This window comes from Cnephaeus nilssonii, assembly GCF_951640355.1.
Source record: "Cnephaeus nilssonii genome assembly, chromosome: X".
Classification (NCBI taxonomy): domain Eukaryota; kingdom Metazoa; phylum Chordata; class Mammalia; order Chiroptera; family Vespertilionidae; genus Cnephaeus; species Cnephaeus nilssonii.
Genome location: NC_137071.1, coordinates 106,120,424 through 106,141,994, shown reverse-complemented (window position 1 = coordinate 106,141,994; position 21,571 = coordinate 106,120,424). Strand labels below are relative to the sequence as shown.

General features: G+C 45.0%; 1 protein-coding gene across 5 annotated transcripts in view; it reads left to right on the top strand.

The window, feature by feature from the left end:
- PHF6 (PHD finger protein 6) overlaps nt 1–21,571 on the top strand; it is an 86,057-nt gene that overhangs the window by 47,080 nt on the left and 17,406 nt on the right. For all 5 annotated transcript variants that reach the window (XM_079764320.1, XM_079764317.1, XM_079764318.1 and 2 more), the window contains 2 exons: nt 20,995–21,161; nt 21,329–21,472. In XM_079764320.1, coding sequence (XP_079620446.1) covers nt 20,995–21,161; nt 21,329–21,472 — 311 coding nt within the window. The remainder of the gene's footprint in view (nt 1–20,994; nt 21,162–21,328; nt 21,473–21,571) is intronic.

The following is a 21,571-nucleotide window of genomic DNA, read 5'->3' as shown; positions in this document are numbered from 1 at the left end:
TTTAAAAGGTATGGGAAAGTTCTCAAATTGAATCCTCACTTGTTTTAAACTTTTTCAAACAGGTGGTTTTGACACTTTTACATGTAATATAAAAAGGCTTAGATTTCATCTGATATTGTTCTATCCTTCCATTTAGATTAATGATCTTTAAAGTTTTTTTTAAGCTTCCTAGAATGTGTTGCTTAGAATTAGAATGGTTTGAGCCTGTTGTTTTAGGAAGTTGTTTCTTTTATAAAGAATTACCTAGCCCAGCTGGCATGGCTCAGTGGTTGAGCATACGACCTATGAACCAAGAGGTCACGGGTTGGATTCCTGGTCAAGGAATATGCCTGGGTTGTAGGCTTGATCCCCTGTGTGAGGCGAGCAGGAGACAGCCGACAAATGATTCTCTCTCATCATTGATGTTTCTATCTCTCTCTCCCTCCCTCTCCCTTCCTCTCCGAAATCAATAAAAATATATTTTTTAAAGAAAAGAATTACCTAGTTATCAGTGTTAGGATATTAAAATTTGTGGTCTTTTTTGATCTCTTAGAACTTGATTTCATAATACAAACTAGTATTGCTTCTACTCTGGACTCCAAATTAGTCCAAATACTTTAAAAGTGCTGGTTTGGCTCTGTGGATAGAGCATTGGCCTGTGGACTGAAGGGTCCCGGGTTCGATTCCAGTCAAGGGCACATGCCCGGGTTGCAGGCTCGATCCCCAATAAGGGGCGTGCAGGAGGCAGCTGGTCAATGATTCTCTCATCACTGATGTTTCTCTCTCTCTCTCCCTCTCCCTTCTCTGAAATCAATAAAAATAATTTTTTAAAAAAATAAAAGTGCTGGTTAAAAATACAGTCGTTAGCAAAAACTTGTTTTTAAGATAAACAGATTAGAAAAGTAATAGTAAACTGTTTTTGAAGTGCTAAAGTGCAACTGATAAACCTTTATAGTGTTTTATTTTGTTTTAAATATATTTTTATTGATTTCAGAGAGAAGGGAGAGGAAGAGAGAGATAGAAACATCAATGATGAGAGAGAATCATTGATCGGCTGCCTCCTGCACTTCCCCTACTGGGCATGGAGCCTGCAACCTGGGCATGTGCCCTTGATTGGAATCGAATCCACAACCCTTCAGTCCACAGGCTGATGTCCTATCCACTGAGCCAAACCGACGAGGACAACCTTTATAGTGTTTTTCTTCAGTTTTCTTTCTTACTTAATTCTATAAATGAATTGAAAACCTTTTGTGAAAAGTTAAGAGTAAGCTTTCCCACCTTCTACTTCAGATTTTAACTGTATTTATTTGATTCTCTTTAAGATTGTAGTGACCATATATGGCAAGCCAAGGATTGAGACTTATGACCTGATGAATACAAGTATATGAGTATACTGAGGCAGGAAATTTGAGGATGGCAGCAATGATTTAGACATCTCCCCTTTTATTCTTTAGATTTCTGAAGCTGATAATACCATCTAGTGGTGGAGAAAAGTCACTGCAGACTATGTAAAGAATACTTTTTACCACTTTTTGCTTTGAGAAACATATTAATGAGAACTGTCTAAATACATACTTTTCAAGATGAATTTTCTTTTAATGTAACTGGCAGGATTACTACAATTCAAATTTGTGATACAATTGATTCGAATTTGAGTTTCATGTACTTTTATACACATTGTGTTTATACTCAAATTGTAGAACTTGAAGCATAATTTTACAATTTAAAAGTATTACAGCCCTAGCCAGCTTCACTCAGTGGATAGAGCTTTGGCCTGCAGACTTAAGGGTCTCGGGTTTGATTCTGGTCAAGGGCACGTACTTCAGTTGTAGGTTCAATCCCTGGTCCCAGTCAGGGCTCCTATAGGAGGCAACCAATCAATGTATCTCTCTCACATGGACGTTTCTCTCTCTGTGTCTCTCCCCCTCCCTTCCACTACCTCTAAAAATCAATGGAAAATATCCTCAGGTGAGGATTTGTTGTGGCAGAATGCACGGGAGAACAATCAGCCAGCACTCTGAGGGAGGAAAGTTTAACCTTTATTTCACAGATCTGCTAGTCCAGTGGAATTCCGGATCCAAAGCCTGAACTGAACTCCTGGGAGGCTCTGACCTATATATTTCCTCCTGTGGCAGGCCCCTGAGGGTCCCCGCAGCTCTGCCCAAGTCAGTCTTGGCGGGGCCCTGGTGTTAGGCTCTGCAGCTCCGCCCAAGTCAGAGTGGGGAAGTAAGACTACAGTTTTAATGAGATACTGAACTAGGTTGCAAGCCTCCCCCTGCCCATTTTCCTTTTCATTCCCCCCTCCTGTTACACAAGCTATTCTTAGCGTTGGGGATTACAAAAAAACTCAGAAATTGGGGATAAGGTTGATGACCGCTCTAGCTACTTACTGCTGAAGGGGGGGGGGGCAACAAAAAAGGGGGTTCAGTATCCCGAGTCTTCCTCATCTTCCCCAAGGGGGTCATCAGAGTAGCAAGGGCAGAGAAGTTCTCCTCCCAGTACCAGTCTGGGGTTCCGGCGACACTTGTATGAAGAAAGAATAAAACTGTTAGAAAAACACACACAGAGAAACAATAATTATTCAGCTAGGAGGGCATAAGGAGATTCAGGTTGGTCAGCTGGATCCATCGTCTTCTTGAAGATGACATGCAGGGGGTGGTTCAGGTCAGAGGTCACCTTCCACTCTGGATGCTGATTGTCCAGCTGATGGGCTGCTTTAACCCGGGAATGGTGGATCCAGGTGTTCAGTCCTGCAACTTTGAGAGCTGAGGGGGTGGTTAGTACGACTGGATAAGGTCCCTTCCAGGTTGGCTTTAGGGGGTTCCTTTTTCCAATCGGTTACCCAAACCTGGTCCCCAGCTTGTGAGGGTGCACAGCTGTTCCTAGAGAGATGGGCAATCGATCAGTAACCCATCTGTGGACTTCAAGGATAGTTTTCCCAAGTCCTTGTAGCTGTTTCTGAATTTCTAAGTCCCCTATTTCCCCCAAATATCCCTTCGGTTGAATTAAGGAAGGGGGGTCTGCCATATAGAATTTCAAATGGAGAGCACACTACCCTGGTTCTAGGGGCCCAGCACACCCGCAGGAGCACAAGTGGTAAGATATCTGTCTAGGGTAAGTTCATCTACTGGCATAGCTTACCCATAGCCTGCTTCAGAGTCCGGTTCATGCGTTCTACTTTCCCTGAACTCTGGGGCCTGTAGGCTGTATGTAAGTTCCACTTATTTCCTAAGGCCTTAGTTACCTGCTGTACTACCTCAGCTATAAAGGCTGGGCCATTAGTTGACCCTATGGTTAATGGCATTCCATACCACGGAATTATGTCCTTCATTAACTCCTTAGTGACTTCTCTCGCCTTCTCCGTGCAGGTAATGCCTCAACCCAGCCTGAAAAGGTGCAGGCAAAAACTAAAATATATTTATTTCCTCTACTAGGCCCTATTTCTGTAAAGTCTACCTGTAGATCTTCAAAGGGAGCCTGCCCATAGCGCTGAATTCCTATCGGTCCTACAGGACCCTGCCTTGCATTGTTCTGTGCACAGAGGAGGCAGCGCTGAGAGACTGAGGCGCATAAGGAGGGGAGACGAGCAGTTAGATAGTATCTGCTTAACAAGGCTTCTAGAGCCCTCTTCCCTAAATGGGTAAGTTCATGCTGCTGGAGGACTACTCTATGAGCTAACTGTTCTGGAACATAGACCCTCTGATCTGGGAATATCCACCAACCTTCCTTCGTCCTTTTACCCCCTTCTCATTGGGCCCATTCTTTTTGAGGGGTATATTTTGGAGGTTCAGATAATTCAGGAACCAGCATGATCCGAGATGGCACCTTAGCAGCTAGCCTTGCCGCTGTGTCTGCGGGCGGGATGGTTCCCTTCTGACATGAGTCTTTTCCTTTTTGGTGTCCTCTACAATGGATGACTGCTACTTCCTTGGGCTCCCAGACTGCTTCTAGTAACTTCAAGATCTCATTCTGATTTTTGATTCCTTTTCTTCTGGCCGTGAGGAGCCCCCTTTCCTTGTATATGGCCCCATGGATATGCAGGGTAGCAAAGGCATAGTGTGAGTCAGTGTAGATGTTGGTGCACGTATCCTTACTGAGATTTAAGACTCTGACTAGGGCCCAAAGTTCTGCCCTCTGTGCTGACCATCTTTCAGGCAGGGCCTGTGCCTCTGTTATCTCAAAGTTTGATACCACTGCATACCTGGCTCGTCTTTTTCCTTCCTCTAGGAAGCTACTGCCATCCGTGAACAATACTAAGTCCGGATTCTGTAGAGGCCTATCTGTTAGATCTGGCCGGCTGGAGTAAGCCTCCTTTAGGACTTCTAGACAGTCATGCTCAGGGGTTCCCTCTGTGATGGGTAGGAAAGTGGCAGGATTAAGAGTTCTTACTGTCTCTAATCTTATTGGTGGATTTCACATATAATAGTGGTATTGAGTCATCTGAGCATGAGTCAGCCAATGTTGCCCCTTAGCTTCCATTAGGGTGACAACAGCATGAGACACTTTAACATCTAAGTTCTGTCCCAGAGTGAGTTTGTCTACCTCTTTGACTAACAAGGCCGTGGCTACAAGGGTCCTGAGGCATGGGGGCTGCCCGGAGGCAACCAGGTCAATCTGTTTGGAGAGGTAGGCTACTGGCCTCTGCCAGGGTCCCAACTCCTGAGTCAGAACTCCTAGGGCTACCCCGTTGTTCTCGTGAATGAAAAGGTTAAAGTCCCATGTCAGATCTGGGAGCCCTAGGGTCGGCACCGCGATGAGCTTTGTCTTTATGGTGGCGAAGGCTTTTCCTGTTCAGGCCTCCAGTTAATGGGTGCCTTTTCCTCTCCTTTTAAGGTTTCATAGAGGGGCTTAGCTAGATCTGAGAATCCTGTGATCCAAATTCAACAGAACCCTGCTGCCCCTAGGAATTCCCGAATCTGTCACTGAGTCCTGGGAACTGGTATGACACATACTGCCTGTTTTCTTTCAGTTCCTAGTCTTTGTTTCCCTTGGGTAATTTGGAAACCTAGGTATTTGACTTCCCTCTGACAGATTTGAGCCTTTGTTTTGGACATCCGGTAACCTGTTTCAGTTAAGAGTCTTAGAATGGTTCGTGTTCCTTCCCAACACTGAGTTCGTGTGGAGCCAGCCAGTAGGAGGTCGTCTATATATTGGAGTAGAATGCACCCCATGTCCTGTCCTGGAAATTTGGACAAATCTGCTGCAAGTGCTCCACTAAAAAGAGTTGGGGAGTTCTTGAACCCTTGTGGCAGTCTGGTCCAGGTGAACTGTTCCTTAGCCCCTGTGGTTGGGTTTTCCCACTCGAAGGCAAACGGGGGCTGACTGGAGGGTGCCAGCTGAAGGCAGAAAAAGGCATCTTTTAGATCTAAACATGTAAACCATTCCGCTTCTGACAGAATGAGTCCCAGGAGGGTGTATGGATTATCTGATATCTTTACTGAAAAAGCAGAATTCAGAGTTTACTTGTGACACAGAGAATGCAGAGCAAATGCACATCACATTTCCACTGGAGAAAGCAGGGCAAGTGACCTCAATCTTCCTTTTGTAGGAACCCTAAAGATTCAAAGCAAAGGTGGTGATCCTTACCCCACCCTTAACGTTTGGCATTTTCTCTTTAAAAAAATCCAACAAACATTTATTGAGTGTCTGCTAGGTGTGGGCACATTGGAGAATTTAGAAAAGTAGTCCCTGTGGACAAAGAGCTTACAATCTACTCGAGATATACCAAGAGTAATAATTAACAGTTGAATAGAATTTTATAGTTTACAAAGCATTTTTTTCACAAACATTGTCTTAAAGCAGCCTTCTCAGGAAGGTGTTAATAATTATTGCCATTTTATATACCACAAGGCTTTGCCCTGAGAATGTTAAGTAACTTTACCAAGTTAAGACCCAGTAAGTAGCAGTTTTCAGACTTTCTGTCCAGGGGTTCTTTCTACTTGATACTCTTAACTGATGTGAGAATTTAGAATGTAGAGAGAAATATAGCTTAAACCAGGAAGGTAGAAGATGAGCAAAATACTGATTAGGAAGGAGAAATGAATTGGTAAAGGGACAGATAGGATTTTATAATACTAGGAGGAGAGTTGGTTTCCTGGTAAATTGGTCACTCCTGTGCCTCATAGGGGCAATCAGAAGGCTAAACTGGCCATTCTGAAGTGACAGACATCTGGGGGCTGTGCTCATAAAGATTGGGAGCGATTGGTGTGGCATAGAAGGAGGACAATATTCTTTTGTCACCTTATCAACCTGGATTTTTAGAGTTTGCAGCTGTGAATGCAAGGTAAGGTTTTATTTTTTATCAAATTAATTTGTTTGAATAGGTATAGGAACAGTGCACAAAAATCAGCAGTACAAGAGTATACACTATAAGTAAGCTTTTCTCCCATCCTTGTCCTTGCATCTCAGTTTCCAAATTCCTTTGCTAAAAACAGCCACGACTATCAGATTCTTATGTATCCTTTTAGAGCAATTCTGTGCATACCTAAGCATGTGTAACTATTCTTTTTCTAACTTGAAATGTGTATTTCCATGACAATGGGCATTACCACTTTAACAGCATGTATTAACTCACTAATATATATTTGTCCCAGCTCTGCCATTCCCTAGCTTTGTGACCTTGGGCAAAATTATTTAACCTTTCTGAATTTATTTCCTTATCTATAAAGTGGGAGATGGATGTGGTGACTGATACAACCTCATGGGGTTTTTGTGAGGCTCAAATGTGATAAAGCATGCAGACTGCATAGCAAATCTGGTATATTCAAAACTCTGAGTATTTCTAATTCATATCTGAAGTGGAAAAGGGCAAGATACAGAACAATATTCTTAGAATGCCATTTGTCTGTACATCCTTTTTAAAATTTTTTAAACTATATTTTTATTGACTTCAGAGAGGAAGAGAGAGGTAGAAACAGCAATGATGAGAGAGAATCATTGATCGGCTGCCTCCTGCACGCCCCCTTCTGGGGACCAAGCCCCAAAACCCGGGCATGTGCCCTGACCAGGAATCGAACCCGGGATCCTTCAGTCTGCAGTCCAATGCTCTATCCTCTGAACCAAACCAGCTAGGGCTGTACATCCTTTTAAAAACACATTTGCACACACACAGAAAATAGTAGCTGACATTTATTGATAGCATTCTATATGCCAGACACTGTTCTGAATTAAGTACTTTGCATGAACTACTAACTCATTTAATTCAGGAATCCTCTGAGGTGGGTTTCACATCTAAGGATACACAGTCTATGACAGATACAGGATTCAAAACCAGGCTCTCAACCCTTGAGACTGAGAAAGGAAGCATTAACAGTTACCTTAAGAGGGAGGAAGGGAGTTTATAAGAAAAAAGGGAAGCAAGAAAGCTACGCACGTGCCCCTGGGTCCGGGGGAAGCTAGATCCCGGGTCCGGGCGAGGCCGTGTGCCCCTGGATCTGGGTGAGGCTGGGTCCCAGGCCCGGGAGAGGCCACGCGCCCCTGGGTCCGGGTGAGGCCATGCGCCCCTGGGTCCAGATGAAGCTGAATCCTGGGTCTGGGCGAGGCCGTGTTCCCCTGGATCCGGGTGAGGCTGGGTCCCGGGTCCGGGCGAGGCCGTGGGCCCCTGGATCCGGGTGAGGCCACGCGACCCTGGGTCTGGGAGAGGCCACGTGCCCCTGGGTCCAGGGGAAGCTAGATCCCGGGTCCGGGCGAGGCCGTGTGCCCCTGGATCCGGGTGAGGCTGGGTCCCAGGCCCGGGAGAGGCCACGCGCCCCTGGGTCCGGGTGAGGCCATGCCCCCCTGGGTCCAGGTAAAGCTGAATCCTGGGTCTGGGCGAGGCTGTGTGCCCCTGGATCCGGGTGAGGCTGGGTCCCGGGTCCGGGTGAGGCCGTGGGCCCCTGGATCCGGGTGAGCCTGGGTCCCGGGTCCGGGTGAGGCCGTGGGCCCCTGGATCCGGGTGAGGCCACGCGACCCTGGGTCTGGGAGAGGCCACGCGCCCCTGGGTCCTGGTGAGGCCACGTGCCCCTGGGTCCAGGGGAAGCTAGATCCCGGGTCCGGGCGAGGCCGTGTGCCTCTGGATCCGGGTGAGGCTGGGTCCCAGGCCCGGGAGAGGCCACGTGCCCCTGGGTCCAGGTGAGGCCATGCGCCCCTGGGTCCAGGTAAAGCTGAATCCTGGGTCTGGGCAAGGCCGTGTGCCCCTGGATCCGGGTGAGGCTGGGTCCCGGGTCCGGGTGAGGCCGTGGGCCCCTGGATCCGGGTGAGCCTGGGTCCCGGGTCCGGGTGAGGCCGTGGGCCCCTGGATCCGGGTGAGGCTGGGTCCCGGGTCCGGGTGAGGCCGTGGGCCCCTGGATCCGGGTGAGCCTGGGTCCCGGGTCCGGGTGAGGCCGTGGGCCCCTGGATCCGGGTGAGGCCACGCGACCCTGGGTCTGGGAGAGGCCACGTGCCCCTGGCTCCGGGGGAAGCTAGATCCCGGGTCCGGGCGAGGCCGTGTGCCCCTGTATCCAGGTGAGGCTGGGTCCCGGGTCCGGGTGAGGCCGTGGGCCCCTGGATCGGGGTGAAGCCGTGCCCCTGGGTCCGGCCGAGACCAAACCAGAGGGAGTCGGACCTGCATTACCACCATTTGTCCACCATCCAGAGCTGAGGGGTCAGTGCCGACATGTACTCATAAGGAACTGGTGGACATTGATATTGGGTCTCAAAAGAACTGTTGGTCCAGAAAGAAACTCACTACAGACTGATTCATTTGCCTGTCAGCATAACTATTATTGCTCGTCTCACATTCAATTCTTATAAGTATATCTCTAGTGACACATGATTTTGCTCATCTAGGGGAGATGATGAACAACATAGACTGATGAACAAGAACAGAACCAGAAACAAGGAGGCATCGATCGGACTATCAGGCCTCAGAGGGAGGATAGGGAAGGGTGGGGGGAGGGGGGAGAGATCAACCAAAGGTCTTGTGTGCATGCATATGAGCCTAACCAATGGTTAAGTTCAACAGGGGGTTGGGGCATCCATGGGGAGGGGTGTGGGATGGGAATGGGGGGATGAGGACAAATATGTGACACCTTAATCAATACAGAAATTAAAAAAAAAAAGAACAAAGAAAGCTACGGTGTCAGCTGGGAGTGCAGAACAGGTGGAATTGGAAGGTGGAAAGGAAGATTTTTACTTCTTTTAGGCAGATCTTTTATAATGAAAGAAAAAAAAAATTATAAAAAGTTAAAACATTTTTACAGGTTTGAATTGGTAAAAGAAAACCAGTAAGTAACCATGAAAATTTTAAACAAAGGTTCTGTGAGTAGCTTTGTACTCGCATTTTCAATTATTTTTTTTTTAAGGATAAGTTCCCAAAAGTAAAATCACTGGGTCAAAGGATTCAATCTTTTTAAGGTTCCCATACTGCTTTCTAGAAAGATTGTGCTAGATTATATTCCTACCAGTGGCCCGGTGCACAAAATTCATGCACTGAGGGGGGAGTATTCCCTCAGCCCAGCCTGCACCCTCTCGCAATCTGGGACCACTGGCTCCTAACCACTTACCAGCCTGCCTGCTTGCCTGATCGCCCCTAACCCCTCTGCCTCCTTGCCTGATTGCCCCTAACCCCTCTGCCTGCTTGCCTGATCGCCCCTAACTGCTTGCCTTCTGGCCTGATTGCCCCTAACTGCCTCTGCCTCACCCCGCACCAAGGACCTGGGCTTCCCTCCCTCTGGCCAGTCACAGGAACCCAGGACCCGGGCTGGCTTCACCCAGGCTGCAGCCGCAGGCACCCGGGACCACAGGGTGTGCGGCTTGTCCTTCTCCTGGGCCGCAGGCGCAGGTGCATCTGCTAGTGCCCAAGACCACAGGCCGGGCAGCTTGTTCCTCTCCCAGGCCGCAGCCCCAGCTGCTGCCATCCAGGACTGTGGGGCAGGTGGCTTTTCCCTCTCCTGGGCCAGAGGCACAGGCGCAGCTGCTGGCACCCGGGACCCTAGAGCGGGTGGGTTGTCCCTCTTCCAGGCTGCAGCCTGGCTGGTCCCCATTCCTCTCTCCCCAGCCTGAGTGTCTGAGCCATTATGGTGTGATGGCATGAGGGCGTGATGACTAATTGCATATTAGCTCTTTATTATATAGGATTTTAACTTGTCACAGTCTATCTTCAAGTGGATATTATACCACTTCACATCTTGTATAGAAACTTCACTGTAACAAAATTTCATTTTCCCCGGGCAATCTTTGTGCTATTGTTGTCATGTATTTTACTTTCACAGATGTTACAAAACTGACATTACATTATTGTTTGTTTAAATTGTTAATTATCTTTAAATATCTATCTAATAAAAGAGTAATATGCAAATTGACCATCGCTCCAGCACACAAGATGGCTGCCCCCATGTGGACACAAGATGGCCGCCACAAGATGGCCAGCAGGGGAGGGCAGTTGGGAGGGACCAGGACTGCAAGGGAGGGCAGTTGTGGGCGATCAGGCCAGCAGGGGAGGGCATTTGGGAGGGACCAGGCCTGCAGGGGAGGGCAGTTAGGTGTGACCAGGCCGGCAGAGGAGGGAAGTTGGGGGCGACTGGGCCTGCAGGGAAGGGCAGTTGGGGGGGACCCAGGCCTGCAGGTGAGAGCAGTTGGGGGTGACCAGGCCTGCAGGGGAGGGCAGTTAGGGGTGACCAGTCCTGCAGGGGAGGGCAGTTAGGGGTGACCAGGCCTACAGAGGAGGACAGTTAGGGGCAAAAAGGCTGGCAGGGGAGCAGATACGCATCAATCAGGCTGGCAGGGGAGTGGTTAGGGGGTGATCAGGCTGGCAGGCAAAAGCGGTGAGGGGCAATCAGGCAGGCAGGCAGGCGAGCAGCTGGGAGCCAGCAGTCCTGGATTGTGAAAGGGATGTCCGACTGCCCGTTTAGGCCCGATCCTGCGCACATGCAAGCCGCCCACAGGCTCACCATCTTTGTGGGGTTAGTTTGCATACTCACTCCTGATTTACTGTGGGCATCGCGGAGGTACGGTCAATTTACATGTTTTCCTATTATATTCCTATCAGCAGTGAATGACTTAACCCTCCTCCTTTCACCACATTGGTTATTATAGATTCTTTTAATTACAAAGGTAGTAAATTTACCATTGTTTTAAAAAATTACATTAACCCAATGGAAGAACATACCATGTTCATGGATTGGTAGAACCAACATCGTTAAAATGTCCATATTACCCTACCAGGATCGGGCCTAAACGGGCAGTCGGACATCCCTCGAGGGGTCCCAGATTGGAGAGGGTGCAGGCTGGGCTGAGGGACACACAACCCCGTGCACAAATTTCGTGCACTGGGCCTCTAGTATTTAAATAATAAGAAACTTCTATTATATTTTTTCTTATGCATTTACTATCTTTGATGTTTTCCATTTCTTGGCATAGTTTGTTATTTGTATCTGGCAAAATTTTATTTCTGCTTGCAGGACTTCTTTTAACATTTCTTATACTACAAATCTACTGGTGATAAAAAAAATTCAATCTTTTATATATGAAAAATATATTTTAACTATTTTTAAAAATATTTTCACTCAGCTGAAACCGGTTTGGCTCAGTGGATAGAGCGTCGGCCTGCGGACTGAAAGGTCCCAGGTTCGATTCCGGTCAAGGGCATGTACCTTTGTTGAGGGCACATCTTCAGTAGGGGGTGTGCAGGAGGCAGCTGATCGATGTTTCTCTCTCATCGATGTTTCTAACTCTCTATCCTTCTCTCTTCCTCTCTGTGAAAAATCAATAAAATATATTTTAAAAAAATATTTTCACTCAGACTAGAATTATAAATTGAGAGGATTCCCCCCCCCCCCCTTGTGAGTACTTTAATGATGTTGCTCTACTATCTTCTGCCTTACACTGTTTCTGATGAGAAATCTTTTGTAATCCTTATGTTTATTCCTGTGTATAGTATGTCTCTTTTCTTCTGACTACTTAAAAGATTTTTCTTTTCATCATCAGTGTTGAGCAGTGTGATTTTTATGTGTCTTGATGTAGCTTTCTTTATGTACTGTGCTTGCTATTCACTGAGCTTCTTTGATCTATGGGTTTATATTTTTTACTATATTTTGCTAAATTTGGAAATTTTTGAATCATTCTTTCTTCAGATGATGATCTACCTAATAAAAGAGTAGCATGCTAATTGACCATACCTTTACGACACCTACCAGCCAATCAGGAGTGAGTATGCAAATTAACCCAACAAAGATGGTGGGTTAATTTGCATACGCAGGCACAGAGTGGCCGGGGATGGGGCGGGACACTTGCATCATCGTCATAGCGACGACATAGGCGTTCTGCACCATGCCAGCCACTCTGGGCCTCTGCCTTCCTAAAAGCGTGGGAAGGCAGAAAGGCAGCTCCAGGCCTGAGCGAAAAGGCTGCTCCGGCCAGAGCGAAGGCAGTGCCGGCAGCCAGGGGAACAAAGGTTCATTCTTGCACGAATCTTCATTCATGCATCGGGCCACTAGTATATATATAAGTTCAGGTCTCTAGAGGGGTCTGGGGAGGAAGAGGAGTGAACCAAACCCAAACTGTAGGGTCAGGACCTCGGCAGGCAATTGAGTATGGGACGACCAGCAGGGCCATTCCTGCAGTGGCCAATTCATGACCAGCTGCCTGAGACTGGCTCGTTCCTGGGCTGGGGGGTTTCATGAATCTGCTCCGTGCTGCCTAGCAGTGCAGTGCCCGTTGTGGCTGTGCGTAGCTTACGGGAAAGGCACGGCCTGGGGAATCGGAGCCTTGATCCCGCGCAGTAACCAGATCCTGGCATTGGGAATGCAGCCAGTTCTCTGCACCCTGAGTCGCCCCACTGTTGTGTCCCCAGAGAAGTCATGGTGCCTTCTTCCGTCATAGTCCCCTAAAGCTCCCAAGAATGGAGGTGTGCTGTCATAGGTTTGGGTGAACGGAACATGGAAGACTCATGGGTGATAGCAGGCGACAGGTGCTGGCTGGGTTTGTGTGAAGCGCTCACAGTCACAGCTTTGGAAGCCTCTTTCTTAGTTTCTCAGAGAGCTCGATGGTGAGGAAATGCAGGTCTTGTCCTGCCTTGCGGTTTCCATGGGAAACCTCACCGTTGGGGGTGTCAGAGGGGTTGGCTGGGAGCGCGTGTGGCAGAGAGACACCCTTCTCCGGTAACCTCTTCGCAGGCGGACTGGTCGCCGGATGCCCGGGAACTGCTCAGCGGATCCCTGCTGTTCCACAGAGTTCTCTGAGCAGCCATCCATCTTGTGCACAGTCACTGCCTGGTCCCAGGCTGGCAGGGGCACCCCGGCCCCAGATGTGTTCTCCCTCTGGGTTCCCAGAGGTTGGACAATCGTTGTTCGGAATTCCCTTGTTTAACAAAGAAAGTTAAGTTCCCAGTGAGGCCCCTGGTTAGAAAGGGAGGGGATTGGGGAGAGGAAGAGGAGCTGAGCTGCCTCTTCCCTGCCCGCCGGAAGGCGCAGAGTCCGAGGCATGATCTCCAGCCCGATCACCTGCCGTGGGAGGCTGCTTCCAGACAGACCGTGAAGGCCGGGCTCTGCTCCTGTGTCCTGGTGGGTCTAAAAAGCAGGAGGCAGAGCCGTGCTCTCACTTTGGCCTCAGGGCAGCGGCCTCCTGGTTCTCAGCAGAGACAGTGACCCTGGGGTCTGACTGCGCTTCAGTGGTTGGAACCGCGTGTAGGAGCTGCCGGCGCAGGTGCGCCCCTGGGAGGCAGATACAGCAGGCAAACCATCGGACCTTATTGCCTGGGCGACGATGCCAGCATCCCGCCCTGCCCCCGGCCGCTCAGCGCCTGCGCACATGCAAGCCGCCCACAGGCTCACCATCTTTGTGGGGTTAGTTTGCATACTCACTCCTGATTTACTGTGGGCATCGCGGAGGTACGGTCAATTTACATGTTTTCCTATTATATTCCTATCAGCAGTGAATGACTTAACCCTCCTCCTTTCACCACATTGGTTATTATAGATTCTTTTAATTACAAAGGTAGTAAATTTCCCATTGTTTTAAAAAATTACATTAACCCAATGGAAGAACATACCATGTTCATGGATTGGTAGAACCAACATCGTTAAAATGTCCATATTACCCAAAACAATCTATAGATTCAACACACTCCCCATTAAAATACCAACGGCTTATTTCACAGACCTAGAAGGAACTCTCCAAAAATTCATCTGGAATAAAAAAAGACCCCAAATAGCCGCAGCGATCCTGAGAAAGAAAAACAAAGTAGGTGGGATCTCAATACCATATTTCAAGCTGTATTACAAAGCCACTGTTCTCAAAACAGCCTGTTACTGGCACAAGAACAGACATATAGACCAATGGAATAGAATAGAGAACCAAGAAATTGACCCAAACCACTATGCTCAATTAATATTTAACAAAGGAGGCATGAACATACAATGGAGTCAAGACAGTCGCTTCAATAAATGGTGTTGGGAAAATTGGTCAGATACATGCAAAACAATGAAACTAGACCACCAACTTACACCATACACAAAAATTAACTCAAAATGGATAAAGGACTTAAACATAAAACAGGAAACCATAAAAATACTAGAGGAATCCACAGGCAGAGAAATCTCAGACATATGCCGAAACAACTTCTTCACCGATACTGTTCCTAGGGCAATGGAAACTAAAGAGAACATAAACAAATGGGACTGCATCAAAATAAAAAGCTTTTGCACAGCAAAAGAAACCATCCACAAAACAACAAGAAAGCCCACTGTATGGGAGAACATATTTGCCAATGTTATCACCAATAAAGGTTTAATCTCCAACATTTACAGGGAACTCATACAACTTAACAAAAGGAAAATAAACGATCCAATAAAAAAAAGTGGGCAACAGACCTAAATAGATACTTTTCAAAAAAAGACGGAAGGCCAAGAGACATATGAAAGCATGCTCAAAGTCACTAATTATCTGAGAGATGCAAATCAAAACAACAATGCGGTACCATCTCACACCTGTCAGAATGGCTGTCATCAACAAATCAACAAACGACAAGTGCTGGCGAGGATGCAGAGAAAAAGGAACCCTCGTGCACTGCTGGTGGGAATGCAGACTGGTGCAGCCACTGTGGAGAACAGTATGGAGTTTCCTCAAAAAACTAAAAATGGAACTCCCATTTGACCCAGTCATCCCACTTCTAGGAATATATCCCAAGAAACTAAAAACACCAATCAGAAAGGATATATACACCCCTGTGTTCATAGCAGCACAATTTACAATAGCTAAGATTTGGAAACAGCCTAGGTGCCCGTCAGCAAATGACTGGATCAGAAAACTATGGTACATCTACACAGTGGAATACTACGCCTCTATAAAAAAGAAGGAATTCTTACCATTTGCAGCAGCATGGATGGAACTGGAGAGCATTATACTAAGTGAAATAAGCCAGGCAATGAAAGAAAAATACCACATGATCTTACTCATTTATGGATAATAAAGAACATTATAACCTGATGAATAAAAAGATAGATACAGAGGCAGTGAAGCATCGAATAGACTGTCAAATTACAGCGGGAGGTTGGGGAGTGTTGGGGGGGGGTGGAGATAAACTGAAGGACTTGTATGCATGCATATAAGCACAACCAATGGACACAAGACACTGGGGGTGAGGTATGAGGGCATGTACCATGGGTTGGAGGCTGGAGGAAGATCAATGGGGAAAAAAGGAGATATATATACTACTATTTGTAATACTTTAAACAATAAAATAAAATTTAAAAAAATTAGATTAACCAAAGAATGATTATGAATCTATACATAGCCCAAGGACACAGATAACAGTGCAGTGAAGGCCTGGGGTAGGATGGGAGCCGGGTGGAGAATGGAAATTAGGGGACATCTTGTAATACTCTCATCAATAAAAAATAAATTTAAAAATAAGTAAAATAAAAACAGTACTATTAAAATTGAAGTCCTTTAAGAAGCTACTCTCTTCACCCTGAAATCACATTCTCTAGTAACAGTTTGGTGTATATCTTCCCAGAGCCTTTTATACATGTGTACAATCTTACATATATATATATGCACATACATACTTTAAAAAAACACAGTGGCATCATAGTATATATAATAATGTTATGGAACTTCCTTTTGTCATTCTGTGGTATATCACAGACATCCTTTCATGTCAGTGCATACAGATAGAGCTCATTTTTTTTTAAGTTATGACCCCTAAAATAAATAGAAGTGCAATTTATTTTAGGATTTCTCTATTAACAAAAATCAGTTATACCTATTTTTCACAAGTATATATAAAACTGATCTCCCTTATACATATGTTCTTAGGTATATATACTAGTGACCCGGTGCACGAAATACATGCACATTAAAAGGGGATTAGAGGAAATATTTTAATATTGCTATTTGCCCTTTCTCTAGAACAGAAGTGTCAGAGATGAAAGAAAATTAGTAAAATTTATATGAAAATCTTCCTCCTCTCAGAGTCTGTGGCGTGCCATGGGACCCAGAGTCAAGTCCCCGCCCACATGTGGTGCCTCAAAATCGTGTCAGACCCAGCTGGCCCCACGCCCATTGGGTGAGATCCAGACCCAGCCGGCCCCACCCCTGTCAAGCCCCACCAGGCAGGGTGGTGTAGCCTCAGGTCCCTCAGCCTGGGGTGGAGGCCGTGGCCTGAGGTCCCCCGGCCCGGGGCGAAGGGAGCAGCCTCAGGTCCCACGGCCTGGCACCTGTCAAGCCCCACCAGGTGGGGGGCGTGGCCTCAGGTCTGAGGTCTCCTGGCTTGATGCTGGGGCGTGGGGCACAGCCTCAGGTCCCCTACCCTGGCCCAGCGCCACGCAGCCTCATGTCCCTGCTGGTTGCTCCTTAAGGCTCATTATGGGAACTTGGCCTCTGCTGTGGGTCCAGCCATCTTGTGTTACGTTAACTCCTCCTCTGCTGTGGGTGCAGCCATCTTGTGTTATGGAAGCCCTGCCTCCGCTGTAGGCGCCGCCATCTTTGTGACAGCGTGATGGTCAATTTGTATATTCCCTCTTTATATAGATAAGACAAGTGATTCTATATGATAGAGTCCTAGAAATGAGGTTGCCAGGTGAAGGGGTCTACTGGTATGTGTTTAACATTGGAAATAACTACTGTCACATGTACCCAGTTTATGCTGCCACCAACAGTGTATGAGAGTATCCAGTTCCCCACTTATCTCATTTAACTCTTTGCACTCGCTTGCTTTTTCGATTCCTTTATTCTACTGCTAACCATGTCAAGTCACACTCGACATCCGAGTGCAAAGGGTTAATTTCCTTCTTTTATCACTAGTAAGGTTGGACTTCTGCTACCTTTTTTTACTCATTTATATTTCTTCTGCGAATTGCCAGTTCCTTTCCTTTGCCCATTTTTTTCTTGAAGCTTATCTTTTTAAAGTTGATTTGTAGTGCTCTTTATGTAGATATTAATCTTCTGTCACTAAATACAAATGATTTCCCAGGTCATTATTTGTTTTTGCATTTGGTCTATGGTGCTTGTGCCACACAAGTTTAGTGAGATCTCTCAAGCTTTTTCTTTATGGCTTCCTAGGTGTCCCAACCCTAAGATTATAAAAAAATATTCTTCTTCATTGTCTTCTGTTACATTTATAGTTTGTTTTATGATTAGATTTTAAAATCCATCTCTAATTTTCATATGGTATGAGGAATAAATCTCAATTTTTCTAAATGTAGAGCTGACTGTGCCAACATGTCTTCCCCTACTCATTTCAAATGACACCATTATCATAGTCTGGATCCTCATATATGTACATGGGTCTATTTTCCTTTTTATTATTATTATGAAATTTCTTTTACTTCAGTGTATATGGTGACGCTTACTGGGAATCTAAAAAGACCATAAGAGTGGAAGGAGAGAATGCTTGAAAAGATTAGGTTTAAGTGTAGATTTTAGTTCAAATGCAATTTCTTTGGGTCAATTTTCAGTCTTGCTTTTTCTTCTGCTGATTACTTTTTGTGTGCCAGTGTTTTAAGTGCTGTTGCTTTGAAGTGTATTTTGGCCCTGGCCAGTGTGGCTCAGTTGGTTTGAGCGTCATCCCACACACCAATAGAAGGCAGGTTCAAGTCCAGGTTAGGGCACATATCCAGGTTGCAGGTTCGATTCCAGGTTGTGGAGCTGGCGGGAGGCAGCCAATTGATGTTTCTTTCTTTCCCTTCCTCTTCCTAAAATAAAGAAAATACATTTTTTCATCTTTTTTTAAAAAAGATAGTCCTGTGTATTGCACTTTTATTCTTCCATGGAATCAACTTGTAAGTTTCATTTTATTGGAGTTTTGTTAAATTAGGTTAGTGAGAACTGATACCATTCTATTGTTGATCCTGTTCATCCAGAAACATGGTCTATTTGAACATTATTGTGGGGCTTCTTTATATTTTTACTAGAGGCCCAGTGCATGAATTCGTGCATGGGTGGGGGCTGGCTGGCTCGCCCGCCCCAATGGGGGTCCATCGGGCTGGGCCAGTGGGGGGAGGGGCTGTGGGCAGTTGGCCGGCCAGCCCTGTCCCCGATCAGGGTTAGGGGGACAATTGGGGGTGGGGCCAGCTGGGGGAGGGGCTGTGGGCAATTGTCTGGCCAGCCCCACCCCTGATCAGGGTGATCAGGGCCGATTGGGGGCCAGGCAGGCTGGCGGGTGACAGCAATCGGAGCTCAGGTCAGGCTGGTTGGCTGCCGCAGTGCACTTCATAGCCACTGGTCATTCTGGTCGTTCCACTGTTCCGGTTGCTGGGCTTTTATATATGTAAATTTTTAACACATTGTTATTTGGTTTATTGTAGCTTTTTACAACTATTTTAAGTCTGCTGCTTTGAAAGGTGAAAATGCTATGTCACTTAATTTATACTTGTTTGATTCTAGAGTAGTCAAAATTTCTAAAAGCATGTTTATATTCTGTGATATTTGGTCATGTGTTTGATCCATTTTTCTGTTGGAGTCAATCTTTAAGAGCTTATATCATAAGGATACTAATCTTTTGTCATAGGTGCAGCAGATATTTTTTCAGTTGCCTTGTAATTTTATCACTTTTTTTTTACTTTCACAAGTTTGAAAGTTAAATCTATCAATTGTTTGTGATTTTTTTTTTACTATTGCTGTTATGAAGTCCTCTAAAATTTTATACTGAATGATTTCATATTTAGGACAGATAAATATGCCATGTGGAAAACTAAACATATTGGCCTGATAATGAAATCAGTTAAATAATTGCTTTATAGATGTTTAATATAGTGTTATTATAGTGTTAGTGATTATTTCATTATAAATAGAAGAATATTATGTACTAGAGGCCCGGTCCATGAAATTCGTGCACTCGGGGGGGGGGGGGGCGGTCTATGCTGGCAGTCGGACATCCTTAGCGCTACTGTGGAGGTGGGAGAGGCTGCTGCGCTCTCCAGCTGTGAGCCGGGCTTCTGGCTGACCGGTGCTCTCCTGTGTTGAACATCTGCTCCCTGGTGGTCAGTGCACATCATAGCGACCAATTGTTCTGCTGATTGGTCGATTTGCATATTAGCCTTTTATTATATAGGATGGTCTTTGGTTGATTACCTCCCACCAGCAATCAGGGCCAGGAAGGGACACGGAATGTTGGCTCAGCCGGGGAGGGACCACAGGAGGGCTCCAGGGCATGTCCAGCCTGTTTCACTCAGTCCCGATCAGCTGGACCCCAGCAGCAAACTAACCTACCTACGTCGGGTGTGACTCGACACGGTTAGCATCGGTAGCAGCTCTTTTTATACTCTTTGAATGTATCAATAATTTGAAATATAAAAAAATCCAAATAAATAAGTTTGTATGCAAAGAAACTCCAGTTTTTTATTCTGCTGCCGCGCTTTGTAAAATCTAGGGTATTTAAAAAATTAAATCCTGAGTAGAATAAAGGAATCGAGAAAAAAGCGAGTGCAAAGGGTTAAAGTATTTATTAGGAAAGATCTGCATAGGAGTTGATATGCTTTTTCATTGAAAAAATTAGTCCCTAGAATTATAATCAATAACTAATGGTACAAAAGAAATGAAGAAGGTATTAGCTCTGTGCCTTAAAGCTTCTGTAGTTTGACCCCAAGTCAAGTGAACATTTGGTTTTTATATGTAGTAGGCCTTTAATAAATAAAATATTTGTAGCAAATAACTAAATGAAACACCTTCCATTAATGGTAGAAATTATTTTCAAATTGCTGGGAAATGCAGTTCTAAAATTTCTACATATACTTTGTTTAATCCATTAAAGTATGTACTGCTAACCTACAACATAGCTTTTCTATTGCTTATGTTAGAAATTCCTTTTATACTTAATATTTGTTTAATTACTTGATCAGTTAGTTCATTTGTAGATGACTTCCTTGTTAAATTTGATCATTTCATTTTCATGATAGTTTACAGAACTAGCTGTCTAGAGCAGTACTGTCCAATAGATTTTTCTGTGATAGAAACATTCTGTCTGTAATGTCCACTAGAGACACACCTACCTTGCCACATGTGACTAGTACACACTTGAAATGTCATCAAGGCAGTTGAGAAACTGAAGGTTTAATTCTACTTAATTATAAATGACTTAAATTTTAAAAAAGTCTCATGTTGCTAGCAGCTACTATATTATACAGCACAGATATACCTACTTTTTGTTCATTTAGTTTTCCAAGTTGTTCTAAGTTTATTTTCTAGGTAAAGTGTTCTGATTTCACCAACAGTGTGAGGTAAGACTCTGAAACCTATGGTCAAAAAAATGAGCTAATTCTAAAAATTAATTTATTAGAGTTTAGAGATGTTTACTGAATTATGTAGAAAAGATCACAAAACCCATTTTTATAGAATTATAAGTTCAATGAAATAATTTTCAATTATCATAATAAAAGTATTTTTATTTGATTTTTTGCATTTATATGAAACTTTAGGTTGCTATATTGAACATATCACAAACCATTTCTCCTTATTTCCAAAGGCAGTTTTATTTTAAGGAGAAACCTATGATCTAACACTCATGAACTAATGCTTATTTTAAGGTTGGTCCATGTAAAGTTTTTGTTCATTTTTAAATAGCTGATTTAGAAGAAAGTTTTAATGAACATGAACTGGAGCCCTCATCACCTAAAAGTAAAAAGAAAAGTCGCAAAGGAAGGCCACGAAAAACTAATTTTAAAGGGCTGTCGGAAGATACCAGGTCCACATCCTCCCATGGAACTGATGAAATGGAAAGTAGTTCCTATGTAAGTAGAAAAATGCTTTATTCTTACTTTTTGTTGCACTATGAATATTTCATTTAAACTGTGGTTATAGATAAAATTCATCATTTGAAATGTTAACTAAGCTTGAGGTTACTAATAGCTTTTTTGGTGTGGATTTTTTAAAGTTTCTTTTTCTTTTACATTTGCAGAGAGATAGGTCTCCACACAGAAGCAGCCCTAGTGACACCAGGCCTAAATGTGGATTTTGTCATGTAGGGGAGGAAGAAAATGAAGCAAGAGGAAAGCTGCATATATTTAATGCCAAGAAGGCAGCTGCACATTATAAGTGTATGGTAAGCATAGTTCATTTTATGTGCTTTTAAACCCAAGTTTTTTGAAAAGCATTTAGCTAGTAACCAAGTATGGCACTTTCCCCCCAGCATTAGTATTTT